Genomic DNA, 16302 nt, shown 5'->3' on the forward strand with positions numbered 1-16302 from the left:
TTTTTATTCAGCCTCTTGAATTTATTTACGTATTTACTATGTTTTGTGTAATCACAACAAATTTCCGACCAAACTCATTTATGTCAATATTTTCAACTCACTTTATAACCTTGATTTTTTAATATTTCATGTTGTAAGCAGCTGATGAGGAACTAACGAGATAAAATGAAACCACTTTATTTTTGTTCTGACTTTCCTCAAAAGTTATGTTGATAAGATGAAAAATCAATCCCTGTAAATACGAAACCAATATAAACCTAAAAAATACTTACATTCCGCAAGAAATAGACCACCGATTTTTAAAAACTTAGTCAAAGCTTTTGAACCTTATACGACTGGGATTATTGACAGCTTGTATATCTCAACAAGCAAGTTAGCGAAAAAATGAAAACTTTATAACCAACGATAAATACACTTTGAAAACCAATATTTTATTGCGTCAGTGATTGGTAACCAGTTTGTTACCAAAAGCATAACGCCGCATAACACGTACGTTACAGCTCGATAATGTATAAAGAATAAAAAGTCAAAACAAATCATGACCTTGAAGCTTTTATTATGAAAAAAACATAGGGGAAAATAGTTAGAAATGACCCTGAGCTTCGTAAATTAAACTGAATGTAGATTACCAGAAAAACCATTATATTAATCAGATCGATGAGACTGTAAATGAAAAATGAAAAGAAAGAAGTAATACAAAAGGTAGAGATGAATTTTTGCAATGCATTCAATCTTCATACTGGAAATTTATTTACTGAGCTAAACAACATCTAAACGCTTTGTTACAGTACAATCAGGAGAGTCAGGAAGTAGACCATCTTTTTCCATTTCTACAGACTTTGGTCCCGAAGGTTGTCGTTCAACGCGTTTTTTCTGAGCATATTGTTCTTGTTCTGTGTAACGCTTCAACATTGCTTGTAAGATTTCTTGTGTGATAAGACTTCCAGCATTTAAACGCATCATTTGTAAAAGGAAACTGCCATCCATTCGAAGAAATGTCAATTCGAATCGAGCAAGTAATGGATCCATTGATTCTTCATAAACATCTGCAACTTTTAAATATCGAATCAAACTTCTCAATCTCGATTGCCGTGCGGCCAAACGACAAATCCAAACTCCAATACTCGCAACCTCCAGAGAAGCAACAAACACAAACCAAAACCATAAAAACACATAAATCTTTTCGTTCAGCATATTAACTGGCAATGTACATTGTACAGTGACCATAGGTATAGGTGTACTCGTCAATTTGATTGGTACACGACAAAAACCCACTCGAGGAAAGACACTAGTTTCATTCCAATGTCTACCCATAATCAAATCACTTAAAATTGATAAGCCAAATAGGCGATATTCTCCACGGACACCCAAAAATCGTTCCATCAATAAGAGTTGTCCAACTGCATTTAGCAAATAAAATGATTTGATTATCATGTAGTATGTGACTAACGCAGTACCAAGCCTTTTACGCGGAAGCAAATTTTGAATAGTATGCAAAATTGTGTTCAAAAAATTTTGATCTTTAAGACCATTTTCTAATTTACGTAGATCCCGACGAGCAAACAACAATGTATCCATAACATTTGCTATAAATTGAACACGATTTGATCTTTCCTTTCCAGTTTCCTTTGAAGCTTCTCGTGCTGATTCAAGCAAGAATCCTAAATTTGTTCCAACACGATTGAAAGTAATTGCCTCCCAAATAAGGCGAGGTAGGTAGCACAGAATAGCTTGTAATGCCAAAACCAGTGAAACCCATTGATAATAATCTGAAAAAAAAGAGGATAACTGAAATTAGGGATAATTATGATGAAATCCAACGATCAATCTTTTTCAATAGGATTGTGTAGAAGGACAAAAATCTACTTCGTTTCATAAAACAAAACAAAATCCAATAAAAGTCAACTCACTATAGTTACCCGATAATTAGACGGACCTAATAGAACAACATTCTACAAATAAACTTAAATGTATTCATAAAACTATAATGAACCAACCAGACAAAACTGACCACACACTGTATTCACAACGGAGATTTACAATAGTCACATTTTCCAAATATTCTATTAGGTATATCTTCTATGATGTACCATTAAAACTATGTTACATAAAACCCAATTAAAAATGTGCTCAAAATAATTTGAGGTTTTAATTAGTCACTTTGACAAGTTACAGAAGATATAAACAACTTCTGAGTCAATCGGATCACTGACCCGGCACTACTCTCCAGAAAATGTCAACTATTGGATCACAGGAACAGTGAAGACAATACAGCATATATAGCGGGATAATCAGAGATAATAACCTGAAGAAATAATCTTTAACGATCTTACCTCAACTGGTCTTTCATTAAGTACTGAAATATTGTCACGAAAAATGATTTGAGGAAAATAAACCGTGACTTTCTAATGGACCGGTTCAAGATATCGTGAGTCAAATATAGTTCGTTTTGGGCAGTTTCAATGAATATGGCAATTCAGAGACGTAGAAAGTTAGGTAAACATCCCCTACCGTTGCTCGACCATCTTAACAAAATCCTAATCAATAAGGAAGACTCAGATTCCTAACCCTATTGCATCGTAAAATTCTCATGACGACTACAAAACGTCAGTCTCCTTTTTATCCATTAAGGTTTTCACACGAAATTATTTTAGAAAGTCAGACGTGTAGGTGATGTGCTTGAATTATATTCAATCCAGAAAGGTGCGAAGTGAAACTGGAAATAGCTGTATCGAGATCCTTACAGGTTCGTAGACAGCAACTAGGTTGAACAGTGTACAAGATACAATCAAATAGGTTTTGTTTATGTACTGCTCACTATAGAGCTTAATCATAAACCAAAATCTAAAGCCCTATGACAATTCCCTATATAAATCTAAATAAACATAATTAAGAGTAACCAAAGCAGCTAAGTTTAATTAATGAGATCCGCGTTCCAGGTAGCACCGCCTGTAGCTCTGCTAGTGATACTGCCGGTCCCAAGACTAGGTAAAGGAGGATTTGGCATGAGTTCAGCAACCACATCACAGAAAAAAACTTGCTAAAAACACACTAAAAATAAATAAATAAACAAACCATTTAAAATCTGTCAAGGGAGTTCTATGTACAGAAAAGTTATGACAACTCATGATGAAAACCAGAATTCTACGGAAATCAAGAGGCCTACTCCCCTTCTGACAACCACAACAACAATTATTATAGGTACATAGAGTGTCCGCCCAATGTGGAAGACCGGAAGGAAAAGCCAAGTAGATACAGAAATGAGGAGATACAACTGAGAGGTACTCATAGAAAGTGAAACCTATTTGATCCATGTTGGACAGCAAAGGCCAGATACGGGAGAAATGATGTTGTACTTCAGTCACAAAGAGCAAAATGCTCCACACACTTACGGAGTTGTTGTGATGCTGTTCAAAAATCCACGAAATGAAATTATTAGGTGGGAATAGAATGGAGTTTAGGAACATTTAAACATCCTTCAAAACAAAGAAGGAGGGAATCACAATGAGCGTTATCCAGTGTTATGCACCCACCAATAATAACAAAGACTACAATAAAGATCAGTTCGATGAGAGGCTGCAATAAACCTATCGAAGTGCCCGAAAAAATGATCTCATCATCATGATGAAAGACATAAACACCAAGTCGGAATGGACAACATCGGATATCAAGATATCATGGAACGACATGGACTAGGAGAAGGGGATGAAAGTGTTGAGAGATTTGCAAGCAAATTCATGTGAGTTCAAAAAATCGGTTATAGGTGTCACTATATTCCGCACAAACGTTCACACAAAACTAAATTGGTTTCGTCGGATCACACTATGAAAAACAAGATCAATCATATTCGCATCAGCAAAATATTCAGCAGGTCAATGGAACATGTGAAAACCAACTGAGGAGCTGACATCACTTCAGATCACCACCACCAACTCGTCGTTGTAAAGATGAAACTGAGGTGAAAGAAACACTGGACAACTGGACAAACAGCATTACGAAGGTTCAATACACAATTCCTTCAACACACTGACAAAATCAACCAATTCAACAACAGGTTGCAAACACTACATGATCTACTCAAAGAAGAGAAAACTACGATGGAGGACAATTGGAAAGAGGTCGAAGATACACTAACTTCAAAGTGTCAGGAGGTTCTGGGTCGCAACAAGCATCATCATCATCATCGTAGGGAATGGATCTACATCGAACCCCTGGACAAGATTCAAGAAACGAAGAACAATAGCGTAACAATTAACAACAGTCGAACGAGAACACAGAAAGTCAACACACAAGCTGAATACACTGAAGCAAACAAGAGAGTTAGTATTAGAGCATTAGAGCTGACAAACAGAAATACAAGGAACACTTGGCAGTGACAGAGAAAAATGATGCAAGAGAAGGGAATACCAAACAACTATCTGACACGACGAAGAAACTGGTAGGGAAATGTGGTAAACCAGAAAGACCGGTCAAATACAAAGAAGGAAAGCCGAACCGGATGAAGGATTCAGTAAGTGCACAGCTTCGAAATCAACAGGTTGGATTCCATAAGGATTAGTCATGCACACACCAAATCACCACAATACGCATCATCGTTGAACAATCAATCGAATAGAACTCGTCACTTCACAGATGATGACCTGGCAATTCCACCCCATACACACGATCAAATTCAGATGAAGACAAACAGTGTAGCAGAATCCTCTACATCATTAGGTCTCAACATACACAAGGAAAAAGCAACATCCTCAAATACAACACAGAGAACACCAATCCAATCACACTTGATGGAGAAACTCTGGGAGATGTGAAAATTCCACGTACCTGATCAGCATCATCGATGAACAATGAGGATCCAATGAAGACGTAAAGGCAAGGATTGGCAAAACAAGGATCGCGTTCCTACAACTGAAGAACATCTACAGCTCAAAACAACTATGAATCAACATCAAAGTCACAATCTTCAGGACAATTCTACTGTTCGGAGCTGAAACTTGGAAAGCTACCACAATCATCATCATCATCATCATCAAGAATGTACAAGTAGTCATGAACAATTGTCTACGCTACCCAAACTGAAGTAGGTGGGTTGAGGCTTAAACCTACGAGTCAGTTGATCGTAATTCAATTTCATTAACAGCTTAGCTACTAGAGCAGATTGAATGAGCACCCTGCTCAAACACTATAATACGTCAATCATTAGATACTAAGATTTACTCAAATTCTTTTGGTAGCAAACTCTCACATCCTATACTATTACATGAATTGTGAAGTTAACCTATATAAGAGTTATAAAAGACTTTCAAAATCAAAAGTGCGTAAGACTCTTGATTACTTTTTATACCTGAACCATTTGAATCTGAACTTTATTCCAAAGCTCTGTTAATCTAGAAAATCATGTCAAAACAAATCTAGGTTAAAAACTATGCGAACGAAAATATATTATGGCGCTAAATATAATCAAAAGAGAAAAAGACTTACTGATTTTTTTATCTTCTAAACTACTCCAATACGTTGGATTATCTAGCTGATCCGTATCTACACTTATCGGTGTAGTTCCATTAATCCAGCAAAATGCATTTATGTACGATCCCAAATTAGAACCCGAGAAGGTAGTTGGAATATAGCATGACAACGGTTCAAAGACATAAGATTTCAGCGTAACAATAGTAAAGCACATGACCAGAATAACAAATGATAACATATAAGAGCATCGATCTGCGAAATCATCTAGTCCGACAGAATCAACAAAGTGTAGTTTATCTAACTGAGAAATAAATTCCAACGCGACCATTTCGATATCTAAAGGAACGGAACAAATTATTAGTTAGAAAATGTTATATTTAAGTGAAAGGGAAACAAATCTAACCAAATAGACTAACAATAATACTCCAGTCGACAGGCCAAAATTTTTTGTGAAACTGTAGTCCAATGACCATAAACTGTCTAGATAACTAAGTCACGCAAAATAAACACTACTGCATTTAAGCAACCTAGTGAACAGACACACAACAATACAGTAAGTTTTAAGCCATATCGTTAGTATGTGGATTAAAGGCAGTACCTGACTACCTAAAATGAAGAAAATGGCGAAGGTTTAAAAATAAAAGGGATATCTGTTTTGTTTTGTATCTGTGAATACGGTTCAGATGGGTGTTGCTAGAACACAAACGGCGTGAACGTAAATTAACTTTGAGATTCAGTAACCACCATAAGGTTCATAATCGAACATATACGGTAGTTTGAACTTGTCATAGTAGTTGGTAAGTCGCTTAACTGAATAAAATCTAATTTAGAATTTTGTGACCATGAGAGATATGACTGCTACTCTGTTTGACTGAAATAACCAGAACAACTAACTTCCCTACTAGGCTAACAAGTTCAAACCGTCATATTCATTTGGTTGTATATTATTTACTAGATCAGTCACCGGTTCTGACCGTTCATAGTTTACATCTGATATACAGACTAAATAAAGAAGCTATACATAGGAACAAAATTGCATAACAACGTAATAACAGACATGATTACAAACAAACGTATTATGATTGTCACTTTTACACGCGATAAACTATAGTATAAACTTATGCAGCGCAACATATTTCTGGTCTGAAAAATGAACCTTCCAAATTAAGTACACATTTTTGCATTAAGCTTTGTGAGAAGTATTGCCTGAATAGCGAAATAAGTGCGATACGATTCAGACATGTGATTCAATGATGGAAAACAGAGTACAGACAGCACTTAAAAACTGGAATTCACGAAAAAATGTGAGAATTTAGTTAACGAACAATGACAACATCCTTTTTATAATGATGAGGGTATATGTTTTGAAGCCTGTAGGTTCTACTCTCAATTTTACGATAATTAATAAATACAGATGAATCTAAGGATTAGATGATAATTCGGTACCTGATATTGAAAAGTCGTCTGTAAGATAATTGTTTTGAAACAACAGTGCCAGGCTCCCATCTATCTCCAGTGATGATGGTGAACGAATTAGAAACATACGTAAATATTAACATGTACATAAACACGCAAACTAAAATCATGCCGGTAATATTTGCTTTGGCTAGCAATTTCGGCAGCTCATGTCGTTATTTGAATACGTGAGCTAATAAGAACCAAACTAGATTATTTTCAAACAACTAAATTAATAACTAAAATTTAGATAAATAGTAGCTGTTCTATCAGTGTTCTATCACACCATGTGTTCTGTCAGCCAGTACTGGATGTTTAAGAAGATGGTGACATGGGGAAAGTAACATAAAAACAAGTTATCTCAATTGTTGTACAATTTCATTGCCTTAATTAGTACATGTACAACAAAGCTGAACTAGAAAGTTGATGGTGAACACCTATAAAATACTACATGTCATTGCTTTCATGTGAAGACTTCTTATGAGGTTAACTGTTAGATTGAAGTGGGTATTCGGTAGTGAAAGCATTTAGTTCTCAACCACCACGTAGCAAGCTCAAACCCCGTAACATCTACTTCAGTTTTGGCAACCGGGTAGTAGCATTAACCCTTACATACAAAGCCGAGTACACAAGCATATGGTTGGTAAATAATCTACACCATAGTGAACTAAGTTCAAATAGTGTCGTCATCACAAATACCCATCTTGTGTTTGCTTTAAAGTTAGTAACGGACACAAATGTTTGAACTGTCATGTTAGGTAAAATGCCCGAGTAGGGAAAAGGTGGAAATATTTCCGATCTACCCCTCGAAACGCTTTCATATGGCCACTACTAGGAGAGTCCTACTTACTATCTTATCGTGGAAGTGGTAGGATGAAAGGCAAATGTCTGGCTCTTAAACTGGATTACAGGGCACGGAGAATTCACCTAGGGGAGTTGGAAAAACCTATATACCAAACCGATGCTACACATGGGTTTCAGAATCGTGACGGGCCGAGTAGCGTATAAGTCTATTTTTAGTCATCGGGTTTTATTTATTATTTGAATACATACATATTGGTACAAGAGTGCGCCAATATATATGCGCCACACAAAACAATGAGAATTTAAAGAGAAGGAAAAAGAAAAAAGGTAAGGAGGGTAAAAAACTAATGAAGAGATTGGTGTAAGGTAGTGTAATAATAATAGTGGTAATAATGGGGGAACGGAAAGGTACAATCAGAAGAAGTCTTTCAGTTAAGGAAGATACAACCACTTTTTATGAAGAAAGTAAAAGGTTACAGCAGGATCGCCACTGGCTTCTATTCTGAGCCATATCTGATAACGTCTCTAGCCACTGTGTTGCATCATCTCTCGGACCCCAAACAGGGAGTCGTGAAGGACCAACACAAGCCAGTCCTTTGCAGCTTTCTTTCATGCCACGACACCATGTCATGCACTGACCACCTCTCGGCTTTTTCCAACCAGTCCCAGAGTCGGCAAATAATGCGCGACGTGGAATTCTTGGGACGACATTCGTAGAACATGTCCAAGCTACCGAAGTCGGTGTTTCAAGATGGTGACACAAATTGCATTATCGTCTCTGTACCCGAACCTCTGCATTACTAACATGGTATTGCCACCAAATGTCAGCAATCCTTCGGAGACAACGATGATCGAACACAGAGAGTCGTCTAACGTCCTCAACTCGGAGAGGCCAAGTTTCACAATCATAGAGCAAAACTGCTATCACCGACGCGTTGTAGATCCGACCTTTTACAGCCAGACTAACATCACGAAGGCGCCAAACATGGCCCAGATTGGCATAAGCCGCTCTGGCTTTTACTATACGTGCGTTGATCTCATCACTCACACCCCCACCAGCACTTATGCAGATACCTAGATACACGAACTTCTTGACTACCTCTATCTGCTCACCATCCAGGATGAGTACAGGGTTAGAATCCTGTCAGTCTTGTAGAAGTACTTTGCACTTAGAAGGTGCAAAGCACATACCATACTTACGGACACTGATTGCCAAATGATTAAGTGCGGATTGCACGCCTTGGGCATTATCGCACAGTAAGACAATATCATCCGCATACTCAAGCTCGAGAAGTCTCTCCAGGCAACAGATCCACACCGCCATTACTTACATCCATCAGAGCTGTTTCCAGAATGTCGTCGATGGTAAAGTTGAAGAGGAATGGTGAGATTTAGGGCTTTTAGGATGTTAATAAACTTCTCAGGCACACCCTTCTTCAACAGACAACCCTAGAGAACAGTCCTATCCAACGAATCGAAGGCAGCCCTGATGTCAAGAAACACTACGATTGTTGGCCTTTGATAAGCATGGCGATGCTCTAACATTTGGCGGAGGGTGAAGCTATGATCAATACATCCTCGACCAGAACGAAACCCAGCCTGCTTCTCGCGAGTCAGTCTTTCTCGGGTTTTGAACAACCTATGAAGTATGACGGAAGCCAGTAGCTTGGGTACCATAGGATCGCGTCTCCTAACGTTGCTCCATTACTCTGTAAACTAGACCACGAGGACAAAGGCTTGGGAAGAAGTCCTCTTAGACAACCGGGCACTCGAGCAGCATCTCGGCCACACATAAACTTAATGATTACGACTGGAGAAAAGACCCTTGCTCCAACTCACTTTTGTGCAAACGACATTCATAATTATTTAGTAACATTGTTTTTCACTTTACATTGAGTTAGTCGTCTATTCCTTTTCTACTTTTGAGCATTCTGTTATTTTATCAACTCACATAGAAGCTCGTTGATGATGAAAATTCTATCCTATATAAATGTTTTCAGGGCACTGAATGGTAGGAAGTTAAATGCTATCACGAAATACGTATCTTGAACCAGCTTTCCTGAAACCACAAGTCCCATATAAAATTGGTCTCCTCCAACGTCCCCACACTAATGCATACCGTATAACATAAAAATTTGGCTGCCTTTAGAAAGCCTGAACATCGATGTCTGTTGTTTATCCAAGACCAGTATTTAAGTTCATAATGAAGTGAACATTTAATTTCCATCTATCACTTCGAAAATCTTGTTTCACATGCGTTTATCAGATTTGGAGTCATCTTCCTGTTTTGCGAGGGTTGGTGTACCATTAAACTCCAAATATGAGGCAGCACTAATCGACTGGAAACATATTAACAACCGATCGTGTTGTTAGATTAGAGAGCTACATCAAAATGAGAAATCAGTGTGAAAAATGATATCTTTTTGTCATTTCCGCCTACGCCACGACAGACTGCAGACCGGATAAAATCAAGGATGGATTGTGCCAACTGTTAGACGGTCTCAGAGAATCGTGTTCGACGGATATTGTAATATTGGTTTGATATCTGAATGAGTAGGTAGGGCATCTAGGCACAGAGGAGAGCCATCTAGGTGGACAATGGGAACTCGTTGATTGCAAGTCATGATGTCTCCTGTAGCTTTGCACAAACCACCTGTTTCTAGCTAGAACCAACTTTCAGCACAGCCATCCTCGATATGTTTCCTGGTATTCTCTCTCTCTCTCGGCACCTTAAGCCTGAACGAAGATTTATCACAGCGATAAGCTACCGTTCACCTCGTCGTATAGAAGAGTACCACTTCTTCTGGATTGCTTATATGGACTCAGATTATATCCTTGTTCGCGCTAACAACGTGTAACGCAGTACGTACGTGCATCAGTTTAATTTGTTAGAACCCATAAGATGAAATTGTTGAAGCAAATTACTGAGTAGTAAAGTCGATACTAATACTACTACAACTACCAATACTACCACTACAACTACAACAACTACTACTACTACTAATGATGATAATAATAATAATAATAGTGATGATAATAATAGCGTTCTCAGCAGAATAATAAATAAACACGACAAAGATTTAACTTGGTTTCCCCTTAGCATAATGAGTTTTGATATTGTTTAATAACTATAGTAGTTGTAGGAAAAATCATAATCTCCAGGAAAACGGCAAAACCTATTTTATCATTCTTCTACACAAATTGTACTAAGATAAGTATTGGTGAATTCGCACTTGATAAGAAATTACCATATAATTGTAAAAGAGCTTTAGAGGGACAGTTCCTACATTTGTCAACCTAGACAAAAACGTGAGTATTTCTTCAGTCCATCAGGAATTAAAATCACTTTTCTCTAGAGATTAAGAATAAAATCGCTTGATCTCAATGGTATGTAGAATATTTCAGATTATTTAATAGCTACAACGTCATGCACACTTTGAATGAATAGATTTGAAAATTACCAACTACTACAAATGAAATAATTTTCAGTGAAATCACGGACCAATTTAAGTTAGACCACCATTGAAAATCTGGAAACACTAGACGGCCGTTTCGTCTTAATATGGGACTCCTAATGAGTGCACATCCAGCAACCTGAACGCGAACATATGATCTTCGGTCTAATGGGCGAACACTTAACCTCTAGACCACTGAATCAGTATCAACGATGTTAATTTCTAACCTCAATCAATCAACAACATTGGACTATTATGTCGGGTGGTAAGCAGATACCCATTAAAAACAATAGATGGTCGCTCAATGCTGTGAATTGACTGAAGTTAGACACCGTTGAACACCTGCTCAGTGGTCTGGAGGTTAAGCGTTCGCTCACCAGGTCGGGTGTCGTAGGTTCCAGTCCCTCGTGCAGGACAGTGGATGTCAGTCAGCTACAGCGTAGAACCAGGCACATATATGCATCGGTCAAAGTTGCCATACCTCATTAGCACAACAAGATGAACAACGGATTCATGGAAGTAGTTAATTCAGTGGTGGTAATATATAAAAGAAAGATTGTATATAACGACATAGTACAGGAAGAAAGAATTAGTCCGTGGAAAGAAAGATATGAAACGACATTAATCTCACAGTTTAAGAGAAGACAGAGTGTATACACCTACGCCATTGTGGTCGATTCTGAGACATGTCATCCAGAGTCTTCAACCATTGGTTACAATAGTCGTGCGGACCCCAACCAAGTAGTCTGAACCTGCCAACATGACTCAGACCAGAAGTTAGTGACTTCAAGGACTGATGCCACGTTTTCGTTTGGCCGCCCCTAACTTTCTTACATCCATCTCTAACACTAGTCAGAATTGTGCGTCGTGGTAACCGGCGTTCAGCCATGCGCAATACGTAGCCCAACAATCTCAGTAGATGAAGAATTATACACTTGGTCTCACCATACATGGACAACACACTAAAGGTATCTGTGATTAGCTAATTATAACTGAAGTATATCTCCTACTTTTATAGGCAGTTTCAAGGCTGTAGAAAGATACGGGTAGTACTACGGCATCATGAATGTCGAACAGACCACACCTGTGTTACAGGTAGCGGGATTCCTGCACCGTTGTAAAGCCTTGCTAGCAACTAACTCATTGGAGTTGATAAAACGTACAAGTTAAATAGTGACTGTACTGAACTACTTCATTTCCTATGGTCGCATTAATCATTGACAAAAACCAGTCCTGAAGCAACGGTTTGCTTATAGTGTGCCAGAAACGAAATCCGAACATCCTGGTACTAATTAGTTCTAGACTATACATTTTTTAGGAATCAATGGTCGTGGAAGTTGAAAAGGATCAAGTGAACTAATTTTAAGTTTTTCTTGAATTATTACATTATTAAACTTAGCGACCATAGTGAAATTTTTCATTAGTAGACTTTATCTCATAACGAGAACCAGGGGATAAACTATTGGTCGTGATCACGACCAAACCATCCAGCTCAGAGAACAAAACTCCATGAAAATCACCCACCTGAGTTACAACTCTCCACTGTTCATCATTATGCAACCAACCCATGTATATCGTGACATATGGTATTTAAATGAATTATCTGTGATAATATAAGTTCAAGTTCCGAAAGAGACGTGAATTTTTCCGATGATGAAGATGCACATCTAAGTATTTGCAAGCTTTTTACCAAAATATTCGAAGGTAGTTGAAAAGAATTCTATCCTCATATTTTTAAGGAACTTTCGGCACTTATCTATATTGCCATTGTGCCATGTTTATATGTTTGAACACACAAATATTGGTGTACAAAGGGGCAGCGAATACAAATGCGCCACACAATAACAATAAGGTCAGTAGCAGTTATCACTGATATGCGTGCGGGCTGTGATACTGCCCGGACGCCCAAACTGAAGGAGGTGGATTCCTTAGGGATCACACCCCGAGCCTTTAACCTACAGGTCTTATTTACAAGGCAGTGGAGCAACTTTAGTAGATGCAGTCTCATGGTAGCCGGTGACCAACAGTACGTTCATACACCATCTGTTCCCTTAGGATCCTGTAGCCCATGTGCACTATTAGTTTAGAATCAGGGTTTTCTAACTCTTCTAGATGAACTCTCCGTGTCCACCAACCCGGTTAAAGCGTCGGTTACTTGCTTTTCGTCCTTGCGATTTCGTAAACAACACCCCCACCGCGAGGAGGACTTCCCTGGCAGTGGCTGTGTAGATGTGGTCATATGAGAGCATTTCGACAGTGAACTCTACCCACCCTCGACCATACCAAGACATTCGGGGGCGTTTTGCTTAAACAACTTGGACCAACGCACATCGAATCCACGTTGTACGTTGAAAACGACTAAATGACAAATAGGAATACCATCTGGTGGATTGATCTTCGAAAGTCATAGAATACTGTTCCTAGGACGATATCAATGAAGGAATTGAAATAAACAGACCACTCTAACGAATAGGAAATGCAACGAAAACTAATATATTTTTGACAACTAACTAATAAAAAGAATCCATCTAGAATTATGATCTGGTTCCCTGATTGTTGATCCAAATGCCAAATATCAAACAAAAAAACAAAAAATAAAGTGTGCTGTGATTGGACATTTTCATAGCAGTTCAACTATTCGCTCAAATCATTTGTAACCAAAGTGAAATTGTTTAAGCATTGAAAACCTGGAAGCACTGGACGGCTGTTTCGTCCTAGTACGGGACTCCTCGGCAGTGCGCATCCACGATTCCGCACCACGCGGGGCTCGAACCCGGGTCCTACTGGCTTCGCGCGCGAGCACTTAACCATTAGACCACTGAGCCGGCATCCAACGGTGTTAATGTCTAACTTCAACCAATCCACGAAGTTGCGCCACCAAATACCATTGTCTTCAGTGAGCTGATATCTCACAACAGACCTGGTTGTACTCCACTGGTAACGGCTTCTCACTAGAACTCCAGGAGTATCTCTTGAAGTCAGTCACTAGTGAGCAGATGATTATTATCAGAAGGGGTTTTCAATGGTGGTCTAGCTTCAACTGACTCATGATTTCAATCTGTGAAAATTTCTAAAAATCTCCACAAACCCCCACTGATAATATTCTGTATTTGCAAATTTGCACAAGGAAAAAGATTAATATATTCGGAATTCACAGTTATATCCAACTAACCTTAGCCGGTAGCGTTACCGTACATCTGTAGAAATCAAGAAACACCCCAATGAATTGTTTGGAGGTAGAGATATGAAACAAAGCAGATAAGTTGACCTTGAGACAGTGAAAGGTCAAAAACATATGCACCAATCATATTTTCGGCTGTTTTGTTCACCGCAATCATACATGTCACTTTTTGTATGTCTATGGTATTTACTATATGTATTAAAAAATGTATTTGAGGTCAAGTCACTCTAGTTGTGTCTATCTACTAACATGTAGTCCAACACGTTCGGTGGCCACCAATTAGAACAATACCAATTTAGTGGTTATCAGCGTAAATCCCATACTCATCATAGGAAAGTTACAACCAAGGATGGTATATGTTACTTTCCAAACTAACCAGTTTCTGACAGCTACAAAATAAGATATTTTAACTGGGTTGAAATCACTTGTTAAATTTAGTCTGGTCCCCATTTCGGCTAAATTTTGGGGTTTTTCCCCAAGTCGTAAGAAATTTGGTAGTTTTCCCCAAAATTTGGGGAAATTTTGAGGGTTTTGTGCCATATCCCTAAAATATGGAGATTGGGATATTTTTCCCTTTCCAGGAAATCTAAAGAACCACTTCGTAATCTACTTACCTTTCTAATATTTTACCACATAAAGGAGTGGGAGTAAATAAGAATTTGTTTTATACTGTTGAAAGATTAGCTGTAAACAGTGGTCGTCCATTATCGAGGTTATCACTAGCACCAAAGAAAGCTTCTATACTCATACTCAATTCTACTATCGTCATCGGACAGATAACAGTGTAATTTAAGCCTTATAGAGGAAACCGTGACAAGATTTCACAAGAACAAAAATCTAGGAATTTGGCACCACCAACTTTTGACAAATTCAACACTTCCTTCAAGTTGTTCGTATAGAATAGTCCATACGGGAAAACTTATCTAGACTGTTGTCCCAGTTTTTGCTACTTTCTGTTATTTTATGTCAATATTTTCAACCAAGTTAGTAACCTCTCACTTGCTCAGATTTACGCATCATTTGGAGACTATGCTAACTTACACTTCTTTTGCTTAAGAAGTTTGTTCCCTCAAGTATTTCTCTGCAATTGGTTTAATTTTTAAAAAATTCTTATGTTGTGTCCCTGGATTTCATTAGTTTCCGGGGGAGTGATTAGCTAGTTATAGATATCGTCAAGTAAGGAAGGAGATTAAAGCTTGTGGTAGAAAACTGGTAAGGAATAAAAGAAAAATGGTTGTATATGAGGACACAATACAACAATAGGATGTATGAAGCATTTCAAAATGTATATTTGAATGCAGATCACCAAATATCCACGTTACTAACTTTGAGGCAGTACGGATGTGACAGAAATTACATCGTCAAAACAATGTGAACACTAGGAAATAAGCAAGGAGGAAGTAACTTTGATTAAAATCTAACCACATAATATCGAAATCTTTATAAAAAACCAAAATAAGATGAATATAGGTCATATCAGCTCTATAAAGATCATCAGAAAGCGTAAAATTTTATGACAGTATTTGTTGAACGAGTAGCAACTGTTATAAGTCGCTCTATGACTTGACAGACATTTCTTCAGCTTCCTAAGTACTAGGTGATGTGTTTAGTTTTAAATTAAAAAGTTCACAGAGGTCCAGTTCATCCGATTGATGAATCTCAAAACAGAATAGAACACCTACAACATCAGTTGTAACACTGATATATTGCATTAAAATCCAACAATTCAGGCTACTATAAACAAGTCTACTTTCCTTGTAATTAAGTTCGTTGATTTACTTATCTAGTCTAACAGTGTTATAGCCATACATGTACAAGCACCATTTCAACCTTGTTTTTTTCTCCATACTTAAAAGCACACGTTTACTGTCAGTTCCAGTTACATTTGAATTTGTCCCGTATAGCACATTTTTTTCTAAAAGATCGAAATATAGCCTATTT

The 16302-nt window shown here is 37.8% G+C and overlaps 1 protein-coding gene across 1 annotated transcript; it reads right to left on the bottom strand.

The window, feature by feature from the left end:
* Positions 1–759: 759 nt before the first annotated feature.
* On the bottom strand, positions 760–14991 carry INX2_12 (Innexin inx2; the record flags this gene model as incomplete). The annotated part of the gene is made up of 3 exons (XM_012938305.3): positions 14353–14991; positions 5482–5802; positions 760–1769 (listed from the first exon to the last, which is right to left on the bottom strand). The coding sequence occupies exons 2-3, from the start codon at positions 5792–5794 to the stop codon at positions 760–762; spliced, it is 1323 nt and encodes a 440-aa protein (XP_012793759.1). The 5' UTR covers positions 5795–5802; positions 14353–14991.
* Positions 14992–16302: the final 1311 nt, after the last annotated feature.

Source organism: Schistosoma haematobium, chromosome 4 (genome assembly GCF_000699445.3).
Source record: "Schistosoma haematobium chromosome 4, whole genome shotgun sequence".
NCBI lineage: Eukaryota > Metazoa > Platyhelminthes > Trematoda > Strigeidida > Schistosomatidae > Schistosoma > Schistosoma haematobium.